The sequence below is a fragment of the Apodemus sylvaticus genome, chromosome 12 (genome assembly GCF_947179515.1).
Source record: "Apodemus sylvaticus chromosome 12, mApoSyl1.1, whole genome shotgun sequence".
NCBI lineage: Eukaryota > Metazoa > Chordata > Mammalia > Rodentia > Muridae > Apodemus > Apodemus sylvaticus.
Window position 1 is genome coordinate 100,508,557 of NC_067483.1, and position 16,356 is coordinate 100,524,912.

Below are 16,356 nucleotides of genomic sequence, written 5' to 3' on the forward strand. Positions count from 1 at the left end.
GGGATAGGTGGCTGCTTTACACCAGGCGATTCTGATTTGCTTCATGCACTAGCAGGAGCATGATTTCAGCCAGCTGCAGATACTTTAATTCTGGGGACTCTGGAAAGGTTATATGTGCAGTAAGCAGAACTGTGTCACCAGACAAAAACTGGGAAGGTTGAACAAACAATCCTAGAAAATGAATGAACAGTAACAAGAACACATAACAAAAGAGCAAATGAGCACAACACTAAATGTTAATAAATGATAAATAAATGCTAATGTATTTAGGTGATTCAAAAACCCCAGTATTCTCATATCTGAGACCAGTGGGCATTCATCTGCTCCTGACCTGGTTTCGGTTATGGAGCACATGACTTCAGCACACCCAAATGAGGATCATGACAGCTAGTCACATAGCACAGAGTTCTTCAATGCCAATGAGGTATCTAGATGGGCCGACAGAGGGTTTAGCCAATAAGCTTCTTTTCCCAGACATTCCTTCCTGTAAAAGGTATTTAATCTCTGGTCAGCCCTGAGTAAGTCATATGAACCCATTTCCCACAATGAACAATGAATAAACAGTATGTACAAGCAAGGACAGTCTATCTCATCAAGAACCACTGTAGGGGAAAGCCTTAGGCATACAGAGTCGTACTGCCTAAGTTTCCCACAGAAGGTCCCTCTGGGTTGCCAAACATTCAACCCTGAGCCAAGCCAGAGATCTCCTCCACACACCCCCAATCCTCCACTCCTGCATGCTAGGAATTTGGGAATTCCCTCCTTAGCCTCAGCTTGCCTCTTTTCTTACCTGGGCTGGGGCCCCCATCTTAGGTTATATTCACAACCTAATGCCTCTAGTTGGGTCTGCCCAGTGGAGTTCACACACCCCTTCCCTGGAAGCACAGGTATAGTATATATGAGAGAGCCCTGAGAGGGCTTGAAGCGCATGCTGATCCCCCTGCTACTAGAATAGACTGGCAATGAAGACTGGACTTGCCCCAAGGAACTCAATGTTCACAATCAATAGGAAGTAGTCTAAAGAGGTGTCTATGTCAGCTTTCCCTTCTAACCTTTCTCTTCTACCTAGTGCTGTAGGGTCGGAAGGGATTGGAGTGGAATAAAGGTTGGAAGGGTGGGAGATATAAGAATCCAATAAAATAGCTAAAAAGAAAAGATACACTAACACTTGATAGATCTAAAATCATTCTTGGGATCCTGAAGGAAAATGTCACACACACACACATTTTCAATACGAACACATTTTTTTCTGTTAAAAAGTGAAGTAATGAAGTACTCAATTTTTTAAAAAATTATTTATTTTATTTTATGCATATCATTACTCCACCTTCATGCACACCTATGTGCCAGAAGAGGGCCTTAGATCCCATTACAGATGGTTGTGAGCCATTATGTGGTTGCTGGAAATTGAACTCAGGACCTCTAGAAGAGCAGGCAGTGCTTTTGACCACTGAGTCATCTCTCCAGCCCATGAAGTGCTCAAACTTGATAGAGATAGGTCAAAGATAACAGTTGTTGGTGCAAACAAACTTGTCAATAGACAAACAATGCTAGAGTACAAACATGAAACAAAAGAGCAAATGAGCAGAACACTAAATAAATGTTAATAAATAGTAAATAAAGGCTAATGTATTTAGGTGAGAGTTATGAGTTCTAAAAGAAAGCAGACACTGGGGAACAGACTACTTAGTATCTAGTATTGGCTAGTGTACAGAGCCATATTGGGGCAGTCTTGCACTTGGTCAGAGTTTGACTTTGGTCAAGGTTAACTTCTCCCAGAAAGCCAGGATCCTGCTCCACCTAGGGTGGAGCGCTCGAAGTAAAGGTTAAGTTCATTGTTCCTCCAGGTCTAGGAATTCCTGAATTAAACAGGTGACCCACCCAGCTGCCGGAGCAGTCAAGACGAGGACCTCCAAGAGAAGCTAGACAACTTCCACCGGAACTCAGCCTGGAGTCTGGGGGGAAGGGTTTGCCCAAACTGTTAAAAGGTCTGGCGCCATTAAAGTTTCCGGCTTTGATCAGTGAACATTGTCTTAGCCGCACTTTCTTTTCGCCCCTCTTCCCTATAACCCTAAAATTCTCTCAACAGGTAACCCGGTTTACATGTGGCTGCTGGCAGCTACAGGCTAGAAACTGTTTATTCCTGAGAATGTGGAAATGGGCTGTAAAATAAAGTACTTAAATGGTCCACCAAACACTTGAGTCCTGTCATCCATCCAGAATATGTCTCAACCTGTTCACGTGGAAAAGGTGAGTGTGATGGTTTGTATATGCTTGGCCCAGGGAGTGGCATTATTAGGATATGTGGCCTTGTTGGAGTACGTCCTACCTGCCGAGAAGCCAGTCTTCTCTTAGAGGCCTGAAGATGAAGATGCAGACCTCTCAGCTCCTCCTGAACCATGCCTGCCTAGATGCTGCCACGCTCCTGCCTTGATGATAATGGACTGAACCTCTGAACCTGTAAGTCAGCCCCAATTAAATGTTGTTCTTTAAAGAGTTGCCTTGGTCATGGCGTCTCTCACAGCAATGAAAACTCTAAGACAATCTCCTCAAATCTTAAAATATGTTTATGATGTTAGCAAGTAAGGACTGGTGGATCCATGGTAGAGTATTTATCTATCATTAATGAAGACCTGAGTCAATGAATATAAATCAAGTAATTTTAAGACAAACTGGATAATTTTATTTGTACTAAATAATTCAAGTATTAACTATAATTACAATTAAAATGTTTCTCAAGAACAAATAAATGTGCTATATGATTTTCAAAAAATAGTATAATCATATAATCAATGAAGATACAATTTTCTAAAGACTTAGAACTTCTACACTCATGTAGAAAATGTTCTATCTCAAACAGAACTTAAAAACAGTACCTCCACAAGAAACCTCAACATGGACTTCCACATTCTAAATCCAAATGCTACCTCCAGGCAGCCCTGACTCCAAATACTACTTCAACCATAACACTGGAAGATGAGAATCTGCATTTCAATTGACCTTTTTCTTATTCACATTAATGTGTAATAAAAATTTATTTTTTATTTTTTTCTATTTTTTATTTTCTATATTCTTTGTTTACATTCCAAATGATTTTCCCTTTCCTGGTTCCCCCCTCCCCAAAAGTCCCATAAGCCCTCTTCCCTCCGCCTATTCTCTGATCTACCCCCTCCTATTTCTCTGTCCTGGTACTCCCCTACAATGCTAGATCAAGCCTTTCCAGGACCAGGGCCCTCTCCTTCCTTCTTCTTGGGAGTCGTTTGATATGTAAATTGTGTCTTGGGTACTCAGAGCTTCTGAGCTAATATCCACTTATCAGTGACTGCATTCCATGTGTGTTCTTTTGTGATTGAGTTACCTCACTTAGGATATTTTCCAGATCCAACCATTTGTCTAAAAATTTCATGAATTCATTATTTTTAATAGCTGATTAGTATTCCATTGTGTAAATATACCACATTTTCTGTATCCATTCCTCCACTGAGGGACATCTGGGTTCTTTCCAGCTTCTGGCTATTATAAGTAGGGCTACTATGAACATAGTAGAGCATGTGTCCTTATTGCATGCTGGGGAATCCTCTGGGTATATGCCCAGGAGTGGTAGGGTAGGGTCATCCGGAAGTATTATGCCCAGTTTTCTGAGGAACCACCAGACTGATTTCCAGAGTGGTTGTACCAACTTGCATTCCCACCAGCAGTGGAGGAGTGTTCCTCTTTCTCCACATCCTCACCTGATGTCTCCTGAGTTTTTAATCTTAGCCATTCTGACTGGTGTAAGGTGAAATCTCAGGGTTGTTTTGATTTGCATTTCCCTAATGACTTATGATGCTGAACATTTTTAAGGTGCTTCTCAGCCATTCGAAGTTCTTCAGATGAAAATTCTTTGTTTAGCTCTGTACCCCATTTTTTTTAATTTTTTTTATTCGATACAATTTATTTACATTTCAAATGATTTCCCCTTTTCTAGCCCCCCACTCCCTGAAAGTCCCGTAAGCCCCCTTCTCTTCCCCTGTCCTCCCACCCACCCCTTCCCACTTCCCCGTTCTGGTTTTGTCGAATACTGCTTCACTGAGTCTTTCCAGAACCAGGGGCCACTCCTCCTTTCTTCTTGTACCTCATTTGATGTATGGATTATGTTTTGGGTATTCCAGTTTTCTAGGTTAATATCCACTTATTAGTGAGTGCATACCATGATTCACTGGGTTACCTCACTTAGTATGATGTTCTCTAGCTCCATCCATTTGCCTAAGAATTTCATGAATTCATTGTTTCTAATGGCTGAATAGTACTCCATTGTGTAGATATACCACATTTTTTGCATCCACTCTTCTGTTGAGGGATACCTGGGTTCTTTCCAGCATCTGGCAATTATAAATAGGGCTGCTATGAACATAGTAGAGCATGTATCCTTATTACATGGTGGGGAATCCTCTGGGTATATGCCCAGGAGTGGTATAGCAGGATCTTCTGGAAGTGAGGTGCCCAGTTTTCCTGTACCCCATTTTTTAATAGGGTTGGTTATTTGGCTCTCTGAAGTCTAACTTCTTGAGTTCTTTGTATATATTGGATATTTGCCCTCTGTTTGATGTAGGGATGGTGAAGATCCTTTCCCAATTTATTGGTTGCCGTTTTGTCCTTTTGACTGTGTCCTTTGCCTTACAGAAACTTTGTAATTTTATGAGGTCCCATTTGTCAAGTCTTGATCTTAGTGCATAAGCTATTGGTGTTCTGTTTAGGAACTTTTCCCCCTGTGCCCATGTCCTCAAGGGTCTTCCCTAGTTTCTTTTCGATTAGTTTCAGTGTGTCTGGTTTTATGTGCAGGTCCTAGATCCACTTGGAGTTGAGCTTAGTATAAGGAGATAAGAATGGATCAATTCACATTCTTCTGCATGCTGACCAAATGAACTATTTGAGTAAATATGTCTTTTGTTCATCTTCCAACTGGATATATCTTTATTGGTATTTTTAAAAATATTTTATTTGTAGGTTAGTGAGTAGCCTAGCAGGTAAAGGTGCTTCTTAGCCTTACAAGACTTACAATTTGACTTTAATACTGTGAACCACAGCAGAAGTAAACTTACTCCTAAACGTTGCCCTCTAGCCTCTATACACATACTGTGGCATGAATACACACACTCAGACACACAATCACAAACACACACACACTAAATAAAACAAAATTAAAATTCAAAACATTTTATTTGTGATTAACCTGTATTGACTGTATATATTTATAAATGATGTTCATTTGATCTGCTGACACAGGTATTGGTCAATATCCTCTACCCTCCTTTTTTAATCAGTGCAAATTTATTGTCACTTCAGACACAGACAAATGGCCAAATGAAGTGTTCTTCAAAGCCTTAACATAAAAATTATTTCAAAAATTTCGTAGTATTAGTCTGGATTCAAATTTCATTTAATTTAGAGGGAAAATAGAAACAAGTAAGAAGAACAAGGAAAAATATGCCTTTTTCTCAAATGCACTGGATTTATAAAACTAATGTGTTAATTAATGTGTTAGCTTAAAAGGAGGACCTGAAATAAATGAAGTCCCAATTAACTACATTCAAATCACACACACACACACATACACACAAACACATACACACACACACACACACACACAGAGAGAGAGAGAGAGAGAGAGAGAGAGAGAGAGGGAGGGAGGGAGGGTTGAAGGGAGAAGACACACACACACAAACACACACACATACACACACACACACACACACCACACGCATGGGGGTAAGAAGGAGGAGGAAGAGGAAGAAAAAGAGAGAAGGAGGAGAAGGAGAAGCTGACCACAGAGACATATATTTAAGTGGAGTTGCAGAGATGCCTTGGTAAGAGCAGATAATGTGCTAACATAATGTAGTGAGTTCAAATCCCCATGATGCATATAAAAGGCTGTGTGTGCCCACAGGTGCACCTGCAACCCTAGTGCTTCAGAGGCAATGACAGATTTGCTTGAGCTTACTGACTACAGCACAGCTGCCATTCAGTTAAGGACACCTGAGGTCCTCTTCTGACTTTCACAAGTGTGCAGAAAGCACCACTCCCACATACATACACAAAGAAACAATAGGAAATAAAGCAGAGTGGACAAGACTTTACTCTGCCATGGTGGGCCCTCCCTTCCTCCTGAGTTAGCATTACCTTCTGGGTGGACTTTTACTCACATTGATCAATTAATTTCTACTAAAGGAAGATTTAATATTAATCATTCTCAAACTTTCGCAGAAAATTAAAGAGGTAAAAACAGTCCATTGTTCTGTTATATAACTATTATTTTGGTCTCAAAGCCAGAAAAGGACACATGTACTACAATACTGCAGACTTTGTGAATACTGGTGCAAAATACTCAACAAAATACCATCCAATAGATTCCAGCAATGTATTAAAATAATTTAATTTAACTTAACAACCCAGTCCCTGGAATGCAAAGATAGTTCCATCAATATAATAAACCATAATAGCAGAATGAAGCTGTGGTTTGTGGAGGGTGCATGTGGGCTGGATTGTACAGTGGACTTTTGGGAAAGTAGTTGGCTTATAAGTGTCTAACCTCACCAATGGATTAGCACACCCGTCAGTTTATAACTTGAGGCCATCATTGGGGTTGATGCTTGAAGTGAGTCACTGGGTGTGCTTGGAAGGGTGTATATTGGCATCAAAGTAGAGATGAGACCATGCCTTCTCCCCCATACAGAGATTCTGTAATCATGGGACCATATAAATCTTCCTTTTTAAAAGTTGTTTTATGGTTATTTTATTACAGCAAGGGAAAAGATAGCACAAATACATCTCAAAATAGATCATCTCAATTGATTAGAAAAAGCATTTGACACAAAATTTATCACCTTTTCATGATTAAAAAACCAAACCAAACCAAACCCAACAAATCAAGAAGAGTAAAAACTACCTCAAGACAGTAGGATTAAGCAGGAAAGGCCCGTGTCAAATCCAGCACCCAGTGATAGAGACCAAAAGCTTAGAGTCTAAGAAGGTAGATACCCAACTTTGCCACACCTAATCCATCCGGAAGTATTAGTTTTCTAACAAGTACAGAGGGTATCTACAGAGGAAAGGTAAAATGTTTTATTCACAAATAGCCTTAACAGTCTATGCAAAAACCCTGCAGGTTCCACATGTTAGAAAATATTATTACAATGAATAATTTTAGTAATAAAACAGAATATAAGACCAACACCTGAAAAATTGCAACTCTATACACTAATGATGAGCAACTAGGAAAGAAAATTAAGAAAACAAATCTATTTGCAATACTACAAGGAAGATTTTAATAATACAAAGATTTTAATATGCAGGAATTAATTTAAGGAGGTAAAAAAAAATCCTACAGTAAAAACTACAAAAATTTCCCAAATGAAATTAAAGACATAAATAAATGAAAAGATATGCCATGTTTAGAAGATTTAATATTGGTAGGCTGCTAATAAAACCTAAGGCAATCAAAAGATAATGTCATTTCTATAAACTGCAAATAATGGCTTTCATACATACATGCATACATACATACATACACATACATACATATACATACACATATGTATTTTGATCCTGAAATTCACATAGAATCCCAAATGATTCTCATTTCTAAAAAATTAAAGCAAAAGTGAAGGGCCCCTGCTTCCTGGTTTCAAAACATACTCTGAAGCTACAGAAAGTAAACAGTGTGGTGCTGAATAAAGACAGCCACACACACTATTGGAATAAGATGACAGGTTCAGAAATCAGCCCTCACATCCTTGGTCAAATATTTGAAACATGTACAAATATTACTCAATGGGAAAACGAGGGTTTTCAACACACAGTGCTAGAATATATCTTTGTGTGTGTCATGTAATACTGTATGCAAAAATTAACTGAAAATAGATTATGTCCTAAACTTAAGACCTAAAACTATTAAATTCGTAGGAAAAAAAGAGAGGTAAAGGTTTACAACCCTGGATTTGGCATATCTCTTAGACATTACAGCAAAGGCAACAGAAGGGAAAGAAGGGACACACCAGACATCGTCAAACTCAAATGATGCTGAAGTAGACATGTAACCCACTGGATGAGAGAAGATATCTGCACATTTTTACTATGGACTTAATACCCAGAATATTGAGGGACATCTGGTAACCTAGTTCAAAAGGGTAACGAACATGAACAGACATATCTCCAAAGAAGACATGTGAGTAACCAACAGGCACAATGAAAGATGTTCAAACTCTCACTCACCTTTAGGAAATTTCAAACAAAACTCTCATGACATACCACCTCACACCCACCAGGACAGCTTTTACCATACAAGCAAAATGAAAAATACTGGTAAAATTGTAGAGAAACTGGAACGTTTTGCTCATTGGTGGAGGGAATAGTAAATGGTTAAGTCACCATAGAAAACAGCATAGTAATTCCTCAAAACAAACAGAATTACTATATTATCCACCAATTTCCCTTTTAGGTATACTCAAAAACTGAAATGCAAGGTCTCTCTAATAGATATTTATATTCTTATATTCATAGCAGTGTTAGTCATAACCACTAAATGTAAAAGCAACTGAAGTATCTACCCACAGATGAATGGATAAGCAAAATGTGGCACATACATCCAATAGAATGTTACTGAGCCAGAAGGAAATTCTGCAAGAAAAATAAGCTAGTCACAAAAGGTGACACTGTTTATTTTCATCTGTGTGAGACACCTGGGGCAGTCAGTACAATGGTGCTGTCCAGGAAACAAGGGAAGGGGCAATGGAGCCGCAGGTGAAATGTTACAGAAAAGAGTTCTGGGGAGGAATGCTGATGAGAACAGTGTGAACTTAACCACCAAACTGACTGAACCCCAAAAACGCTTAGGAAACTTAAGTCTATGCCATGTATTTCTTATTACAATACCCAAATTGGAGGAGGTAGAAATGAAATTTTGATATATGCTCCAACATGGTTGAAGCCGGAAGACACCATCCTGTGTGAAAAAACACCCGAAGTACCTACAACACTCAAATTCAAATACACAGAATGTAATGCGGGTTAGCTGTCAGGGCCGAGAAGAGGAGGAGGGAGAGCTATGTTTTAATGGTGCAGTTTCACTTTCTGATGTGAAATGGTCCTGAAGAGGCAGAGATGCTGCTGTGTGACAGTGTGGACAGTCTTTAATGAGCTGAACTGTACATGTGAAAACCAAAAGGCTGGAGAGAGCTCGGTGGTTAAGAGCACATGCTCCACTGCAAGAGGACCTGAATTTGATTCCCAGTATCCATGTGAGAACTCAGTCATCTGAAACTCCAGTTCCACGGATCTGACACCTCCTTAAGCTTCCAAGGACATTGCACATATGTGGTACACACAAATGGGCAGACACTCATATATATGAAACAAAAATAAATAAATCTTTCCTTTCCAAAATGGTTAATTAAAGTGGTAAGTTTTAGATTATATAAATTGTACTACAAGAAAAAAAACTTAAAAAAAAAACTTTTACAAAGAATTCTACATTGTTGGAAACAATCTCATTACATAAAAAGATCTCCAAAGCAGTAACAATACAGTTTTAAAAAAAAAAATTCATAGACTTTAAATTGGTCATTTTTGTTTTTCCTGTTTTTCTTTTTTTTTTAAAAAAAAAGATTTATTTTATATATTGGAGTACACTGTAGCTGTCTTCATGCACACCAAAAAAGGGCATCAGATACCATTACAGATGGTTGTGAGCCACCATGTGGTTACTGGGAATTGAACTCAGGACCTCTGGAAGAGCAGTCAGTGCTCTTAACCACTGAGCCATCTCCCTAGTCCTTTCTGTTTTTCAAGACAGGGTTTCTCTGTGTAGCTCTGGCTGTCCTGGCACTTGTCCTGTAGACCAGACTGGCCTCAAACTCAGAGACCTGCCTGCCTCTGCATCCAGAGGCATGCTGGGGTTACATGTGTATACCATCATGTCTTGATAATTTGGCAATATTCTTTAACAACAACAAAAAACCCCAAATTTTATATCTATATATCTATAGATATTTATACACACACACACATACATACACACACAATATACACATATATATATTATATAATTTTTCAGAAGATAAATATTCCTGAACAAAAATCTGAAGTAAAATGTTTCAAGAAATCTAAATAAATATCGTAATAAATGTCCCTTTAAGTATTCTAAGTTCTAAATTTATTTATTTTTCATTATTTAACTTTATTTAATTTATTTTTAATTATTTACTTTGGTGAGAATATTACTGGGTACTAATAGGACACTAGCTAAATTCTGGGACTTGTAAACATATTTTACTTTAAAGATTTCTGGAAAACACAGATATTATAGAAATTAAAAAACAATATGTAACTTCAAATGCATACAGAAAATATGAGTTTATTTCTTTTAAGTCTTAAATTATTTCATACATGAGCCTTATAAAATGAATAAGTTTTTATTTATTTATTGTGTGTGGTAGTGGGGTGCATGTGCCACAGTATGCCTGTGATAGTCAGAGAACAAGTGGCAAGAATTGGTTCTCTCTACTGTGAGGGTCCTGGCGTTAAACTACGGGCAGCAGATAGATACCTTTAATCACTGAGTCAACTGAAATAAACTTTGAAGAAGGACAAAACATTATATTTTAGTAGTCCTACTATTAAGACATTAAATTTAACTGCATGAAGCTCTTGATGTGCCAATATAAAGGAAAAAGAATGACAGACCTGTATCTGTGTTTATGTACCTAACACATACTCAGGCTGGGAACTGTCTTTAACAGTGGGGTTTTTTTTTTGTTTTGTTTTGTTTTTGTTTAAGTTTTATTTATTGATTATGTATACAGTATTCTGCTTACAGGCCAGAAGAAGACACCAGATCTCATTACAGATGGTTGTGAAACACCATGTGGTTTCTGGGAATTAAACTCAGAACCTCTGGAAGAGCAGCCAGTACTCTTAACCACTGAGCCATCTCTTCAGCCCTTTAACAATGTTTTAAATTAATCTTTTCCCCAAGATAATACATAAGCTTAATAACAAAACTTTTTATAATGTATGGGTACAGATTACTAATCTCAAAGGTGAACTATGAGTGAAAAATCATAAATTTTCTTTAAAAAGTAGAATTCTACTTTTAAACATAAAAAATGGGAAGTACTGCCGCACTGCTGGGCGGTGGTGGTGCATGCCTTTAATCCCAGCACTTGTGAGGCAGAGGCAGGAGGATTTCTGAGTTCGAGACCAGCATGTTCTACAGAGTGAGTTCCAAGACAGCCAGGGCTACACAGAGAAACTCTGTCTCGGGGGGGGGGGGGGGGGGGGGAGTACTAATTAGCTTGAGTAGAACTCCAGGTGTTGGTTCATATCACTAAATAATTAGACATCCAAAAACTAGATTTGAATTTGATCCTTCTAAAATTAAGGCAGATAGATTATAAAATGTTTTTAGCTTTAAGAACATAGAAAAAAGTAAACTGGAAACAAATGGGATTTTATAAATGATTTTAATATTTATTTTTTTCTAGAAAATTCTGTGTTGTCTCTCACTGCTTGGATCCTCCCCTCCTCTACAGACTATAGCTGATCTGCTTCCAGTATTGGCTGCCCACAAACTTCTCTACTGAATTAATATGGATGTTATAAGCTCCTTGGGAGTGCTAATGAGGTAATACCATATCACATACAAAAATGTACATTTTAAAATGTTTTTCCTTTCTTCTTACAAGTCTCCTTGGTTATTACATCTAGCCACACTAGTCAAACCCAGACTTTATAAATTTGTGTAATGGCAGCATGTAGTGGGCTGCCAGCAAAAGCAGCCCACTGCTCATGGCTTCCTTGTACCTATGGAAAATGAGCTGCAATACTCCAAGGGTATGTCTGTACAGCTGTTCCGTGTGACCAACCATGCCCTGAGGATGTCTTGACCACTGCAGTGTATGTTAGAACAAATCCCTCCTCCCCAATACATAAAACAAAGAAGAACTACAGGCAGACAGGAACTGGAGAGAGAGGGCTCACTGCACTACAAACCGTTCACCTGCTTCTCTTTCAAGCCAGTGGTAACGACAGGCAGGCAGAGGTGCTTGCTTTCCGCCGTGCACCCTTACCTTAGCAGCACAAATTCTGACTTATTGCTCTAACCTGTTAGTGCTTCCATTAACAGGGCAACTTCTGTTAGAAAGGGGGGTTTGCTTGAATTCTCTCCATGCTGAGTGTCCCCCCATCCTTAAATTCTCTTGCCCTGGATGACAATGTACTTTCTCTGGAGCTTCTTGGTCTCTTCTACTGTCTTTTCTCTGGTTACATTTCTCTGTACACACTCTGTATTCCTTCATCGGTTTAATTCACTTTTGTGATTTCTAAGCATATATATCCTGGAAGCCTCTTGATGTCAGTCGGCTTATCACTGCAAACTCAATTACCACATTCAGTTGCTCAAACATCATGTCTTGTCACTGGTATAAACACCAGAAATCACAATTCCTACTCCTGACTTCCAACAAAAAGTCGATCCCTCCCTGGATTCCGCATTCACAGCAATGATCCCACATTCTCCCTCACACATGATAAAATAGCATGGTATTTTCTTCTCTTTTCCTGATGTTAAAAGTACACTGTGGTCTTAAATCCAGCAAATCCCACTTCTATACTCTGGTCGTCCAAATTCCTGTTGCTACTATAGTTATTCAGGTTTGCCCATTTTCTGTAGACAGATCTCGGGTCTCTCTTCATTGCTTTTTTCCTACAGTCTTCCTGATATTAACCTTCTACTCAAGCCTGCTCAAGGCAAAGCCTTCAGTGAGTTCTCTCTGGCTACCAAACTGGACAGATTCCCTCCCCACTGGTGCCTCTGATTCACTTACATACCACACACATCACAGTGTTTGAGATAAAGCCTACTCTTTGCCCCTGAACTATTTCCTCCATATGTATCTTATATCATGTGGGTGCATCTGTCCTATCACTGCCTATCTCCAAACTTACAGCCGTTGTTAAGATGAAGACAAGTACAAGAACAACCAAAATCACACCTTGCTCCTCACTAGGAGGAGGCTACAGGACAGTCTGAAATTAAAGGGATCACAAAGGACAATCAAGTATAAGACAAGTAAAGAAAAGAATTGAAAAGATCCTAAGTTCCATCTTTAGAATGGAAGTATCCCGGGTCACAGACTCAAGTTCAGGCTCGTTCAAGGCTCATACCACATGTTACTGTCAGTATTTTCATTATTGTTCCTCTTGGGCGCTGCTAACTGGCCACGTACATGCCTGTCAACTGATAGGCACAAAAACGCAACCAGGTTAATAATATCTACGTTTTAGACACAATAAAACTTTATGCCTCTCAGGTTTTCATGGCTAATAGATGACAAGATATGGCAAGAATGTCAGCCAGTATCAGATTCACAACCAGTTGTCTGCAGCTCTATTGTTAATGTGCCGAAAGTGCATATAAATTACAGGCTGGCTTTATTGGTTTACATTATTTAGTTACCTCTGTAGGCATACATATTGTGTGTACTACTACAAAGACATTGTTTCCTAGTGAAGTCCATGCCAAATATTTCTTTAATTTCTTCCTTTATATCTGTAATGAACCTTCTATCTGGTAAAAATGCAGTATTTGGTTCATTCATTGTTATAGCTGTATACTAACAAATAAGAAATGGATAGACATATCTTTAATTAGCATGAAGCTAAACACAAATATAGAAATTTTTTTCCTTTGACTTCTTACAAGTTGGGGTAATGCTTAAATCATCAATAGAAGAGGCCCTAAAAAACAAATCTCAACTACCAAATCAAATCTAACTGGGTATTTATCTGTAATGAAACTGATGCCTGTAAAATTGTTATCATCTGGCTATAAAGACAGTATGGCACTAAGGAGGAGCCATCCTATCAGACAAATGTGTTTAAATGTGAAAATAAATAAGCTTTAATTAATGGCAAAACCTTTTGTTTTTAGGTTATGGAAAGATGTAAAAGCATATGAATGGACTTGTATCTTCTGCAAAAATTTTGTTCCAAAGTCCATGTCAGCAAATAAAGTGAAACCACTTAATAATAAAATACTTGAAGTTATGGAAACACTTGAAAAATTCCTCAAATTGTTTTTAAAACACAGTATAGAAGTACCCTCAGGTACACTATATGTAAGAGAACACTACATCATTGTTTGTGTACTACGGCACCTGGCTGATGGCAGAGACCATACTCTGAGTCATTCTCAGAGCCTGCTGGCTGCTATAACAAGCGTGTTAGCAATGGCGTGTACCTGAGGAACAGCACATTCATGCCCTCCTCTCATTCAACGTCAGCACTCTACACTGTGAGTGAGAATTCCAGTATCACACTGAGTTCAACATTTAGTCTTTTCATTTGCGGTATTTGGAGCTGATTTTCATCACAAGCTCAAAATCTTTATTTGGATTGCACTCAGAAACAGAACTCTGTGCTGTCACTGTCAGTGTGCAACCATAAGTACCTAGAATTTTAGGTATAAATCATCTAAAGTAATAGTGTTTCATTAAAGGAAAAAAGAAAGGAAAAAAAGCAATGTTCTTAGTCAGCGTTCTTACCGTCCTCCATGGATGCCTCAGTGCTGTACCCGTCGTACTCTGCAGAGAGGGGGCTGTACTTCTGCCTTGTTTCCCAGGCATAGCTTTTTTGTCTAGAATCTACCAAGGGCCACCTGGAATTGTGTGTTCTGGATAAGGCCTCGTGATATTTACCCAGCGCTTCATCTTCACTTTCAGAGGATGAACCAGGATCATCTCTGTCCATGTAGGAATTATCTATTTGGATAACAGTAAGAGAAATTATAATTTTAATATACTTACATGTGGCAAATTTATAAAAATGTGTCATTTATTACATATATGAACATATACAAACAAACACAAGCACAAATGAAAATGTGTGTGTGTACACATACACACAGGGTGAAACTATTAGAAACAATCCTTAAAATTACTGAAATTCTTAACTATCCCTTAAAGTGAATTCAAAGTATACTGTAACATTAGTGTATATGTGTGTGTATAATATCCCAAAATTTCAGCTTAAGAAAATATACTTTTCATGTAAGTAGAACGATCATTAGATTTTTATGTGTTAATAGGAAAAATCACATTATATATTCTAATTATATAAATAATCTTTAGTCACAGGGTCTGTTACCTTTTTAGGTACAAATGAAATCGTAGTTGCCACATTGTACAAGAATGTAAAGTACTTGCTATATTCAAGTGAAATTATAAACGCCATCATTACTTATGGACTGGAGTAAAACAATTAATGTTATAAGACAAATTTTTGGTTTTTATTTGGCCGATATTTTCAGAACCAGCAATGCTTTGTACTAACAGGGAGGTAGAGAAAAGGGAAGATACAGACACTCTGGGATTGTAACTCATACAAATTTTCCACAGAGCAAACTCAACATCAAAATATCAAAAACAAGTCCAACATCAAACTGTGTGGTCTTTGAAAGCTCCACTTCTAGGAACTTGCCAAGTCCATTTCAAATTAACTGAATATAGATATACATTTTTAAGTATGTTGCCAGCAAAAGAAAACAAGATATCTAACCAACATGCCTATCACTGTGCCTTGCTTATGAAAGTGATTCCCATTCAACATAAGGCACTAGGACTGTGTAGATGAGTGGGTGAGCTTGCAATTCCCAAGGAAAAAAGCTGCAGGTATATTCTTATTTGATAGATATTATACATATTCCAGCATGCAGTCTATATACATAGTGTATATATGCTCACACATATATACATATACATATATACATATATACATATACATAGAGAGAGAATACACATCAAATTTCTACACTACAATTGAAAAGTTAAATTACTAGGAAATATTTTCTTAATTATAAGAAGCAGTAGAGCAGTTAAGAGTTCATTACTCATATCTGAACAGATACCACCCAACCTCTCTAATCTGCCTGCCACACTCACAGTGTATAAAGCCATATGTAGCTAGTGTTTAATCTAGAGCAATGCAGATACTCCAATTTCACCATCATCAAGAATCTGACTATGATAACCAAACCACACCCTTCTGACACGCAGCTCAGAATGTGAATGTCTTGTGAAGTACCACAGTGAGTCCTAAAGGCAGCAGGCACATTGTGAGTTCCTCATGGATGTCACACTCCATGCAAGCCCTCTCTAGACAATCTTCCTCTATTCCAGAATGCCTTATTCACAAAATGAGAGAAACTCTTCTTTCTTTCTTAATCCTGAATCTCTTGTGTGAAAACCTTCTGCACTGATACTAGGAATCCAACAGTACAACTACATCAAATGTTAACTTATGGGCCAAACACTTGCAATTTCT

General features: G+C 38.1%; 1 protein-coding gene across 2 annotated transcripts in view; it reads right to left on the reverse strand.

Moving 5' to 3' along the window:
- Positions 1 to 16,356, reverse strand: part of Syt14 (synaptotagmin 14) — a 151,736-nt gene that overhangs the window by 73,318 nt on the left and 62,062 nt on the right. For both annotated transcript variants that reach the window (XM_052200935.1, XM_052200936.1), the window contains one exon: positions 14,580 to 14,795. In XM_052200935.1, the coding sequence (XP_052056895.1) occupies positions 14,580 to 14,795 (216 nt within the window). The remainder of the gene's footprint in view (positions 1 to 14,579; positions 14,796 to 16,356) is intronic.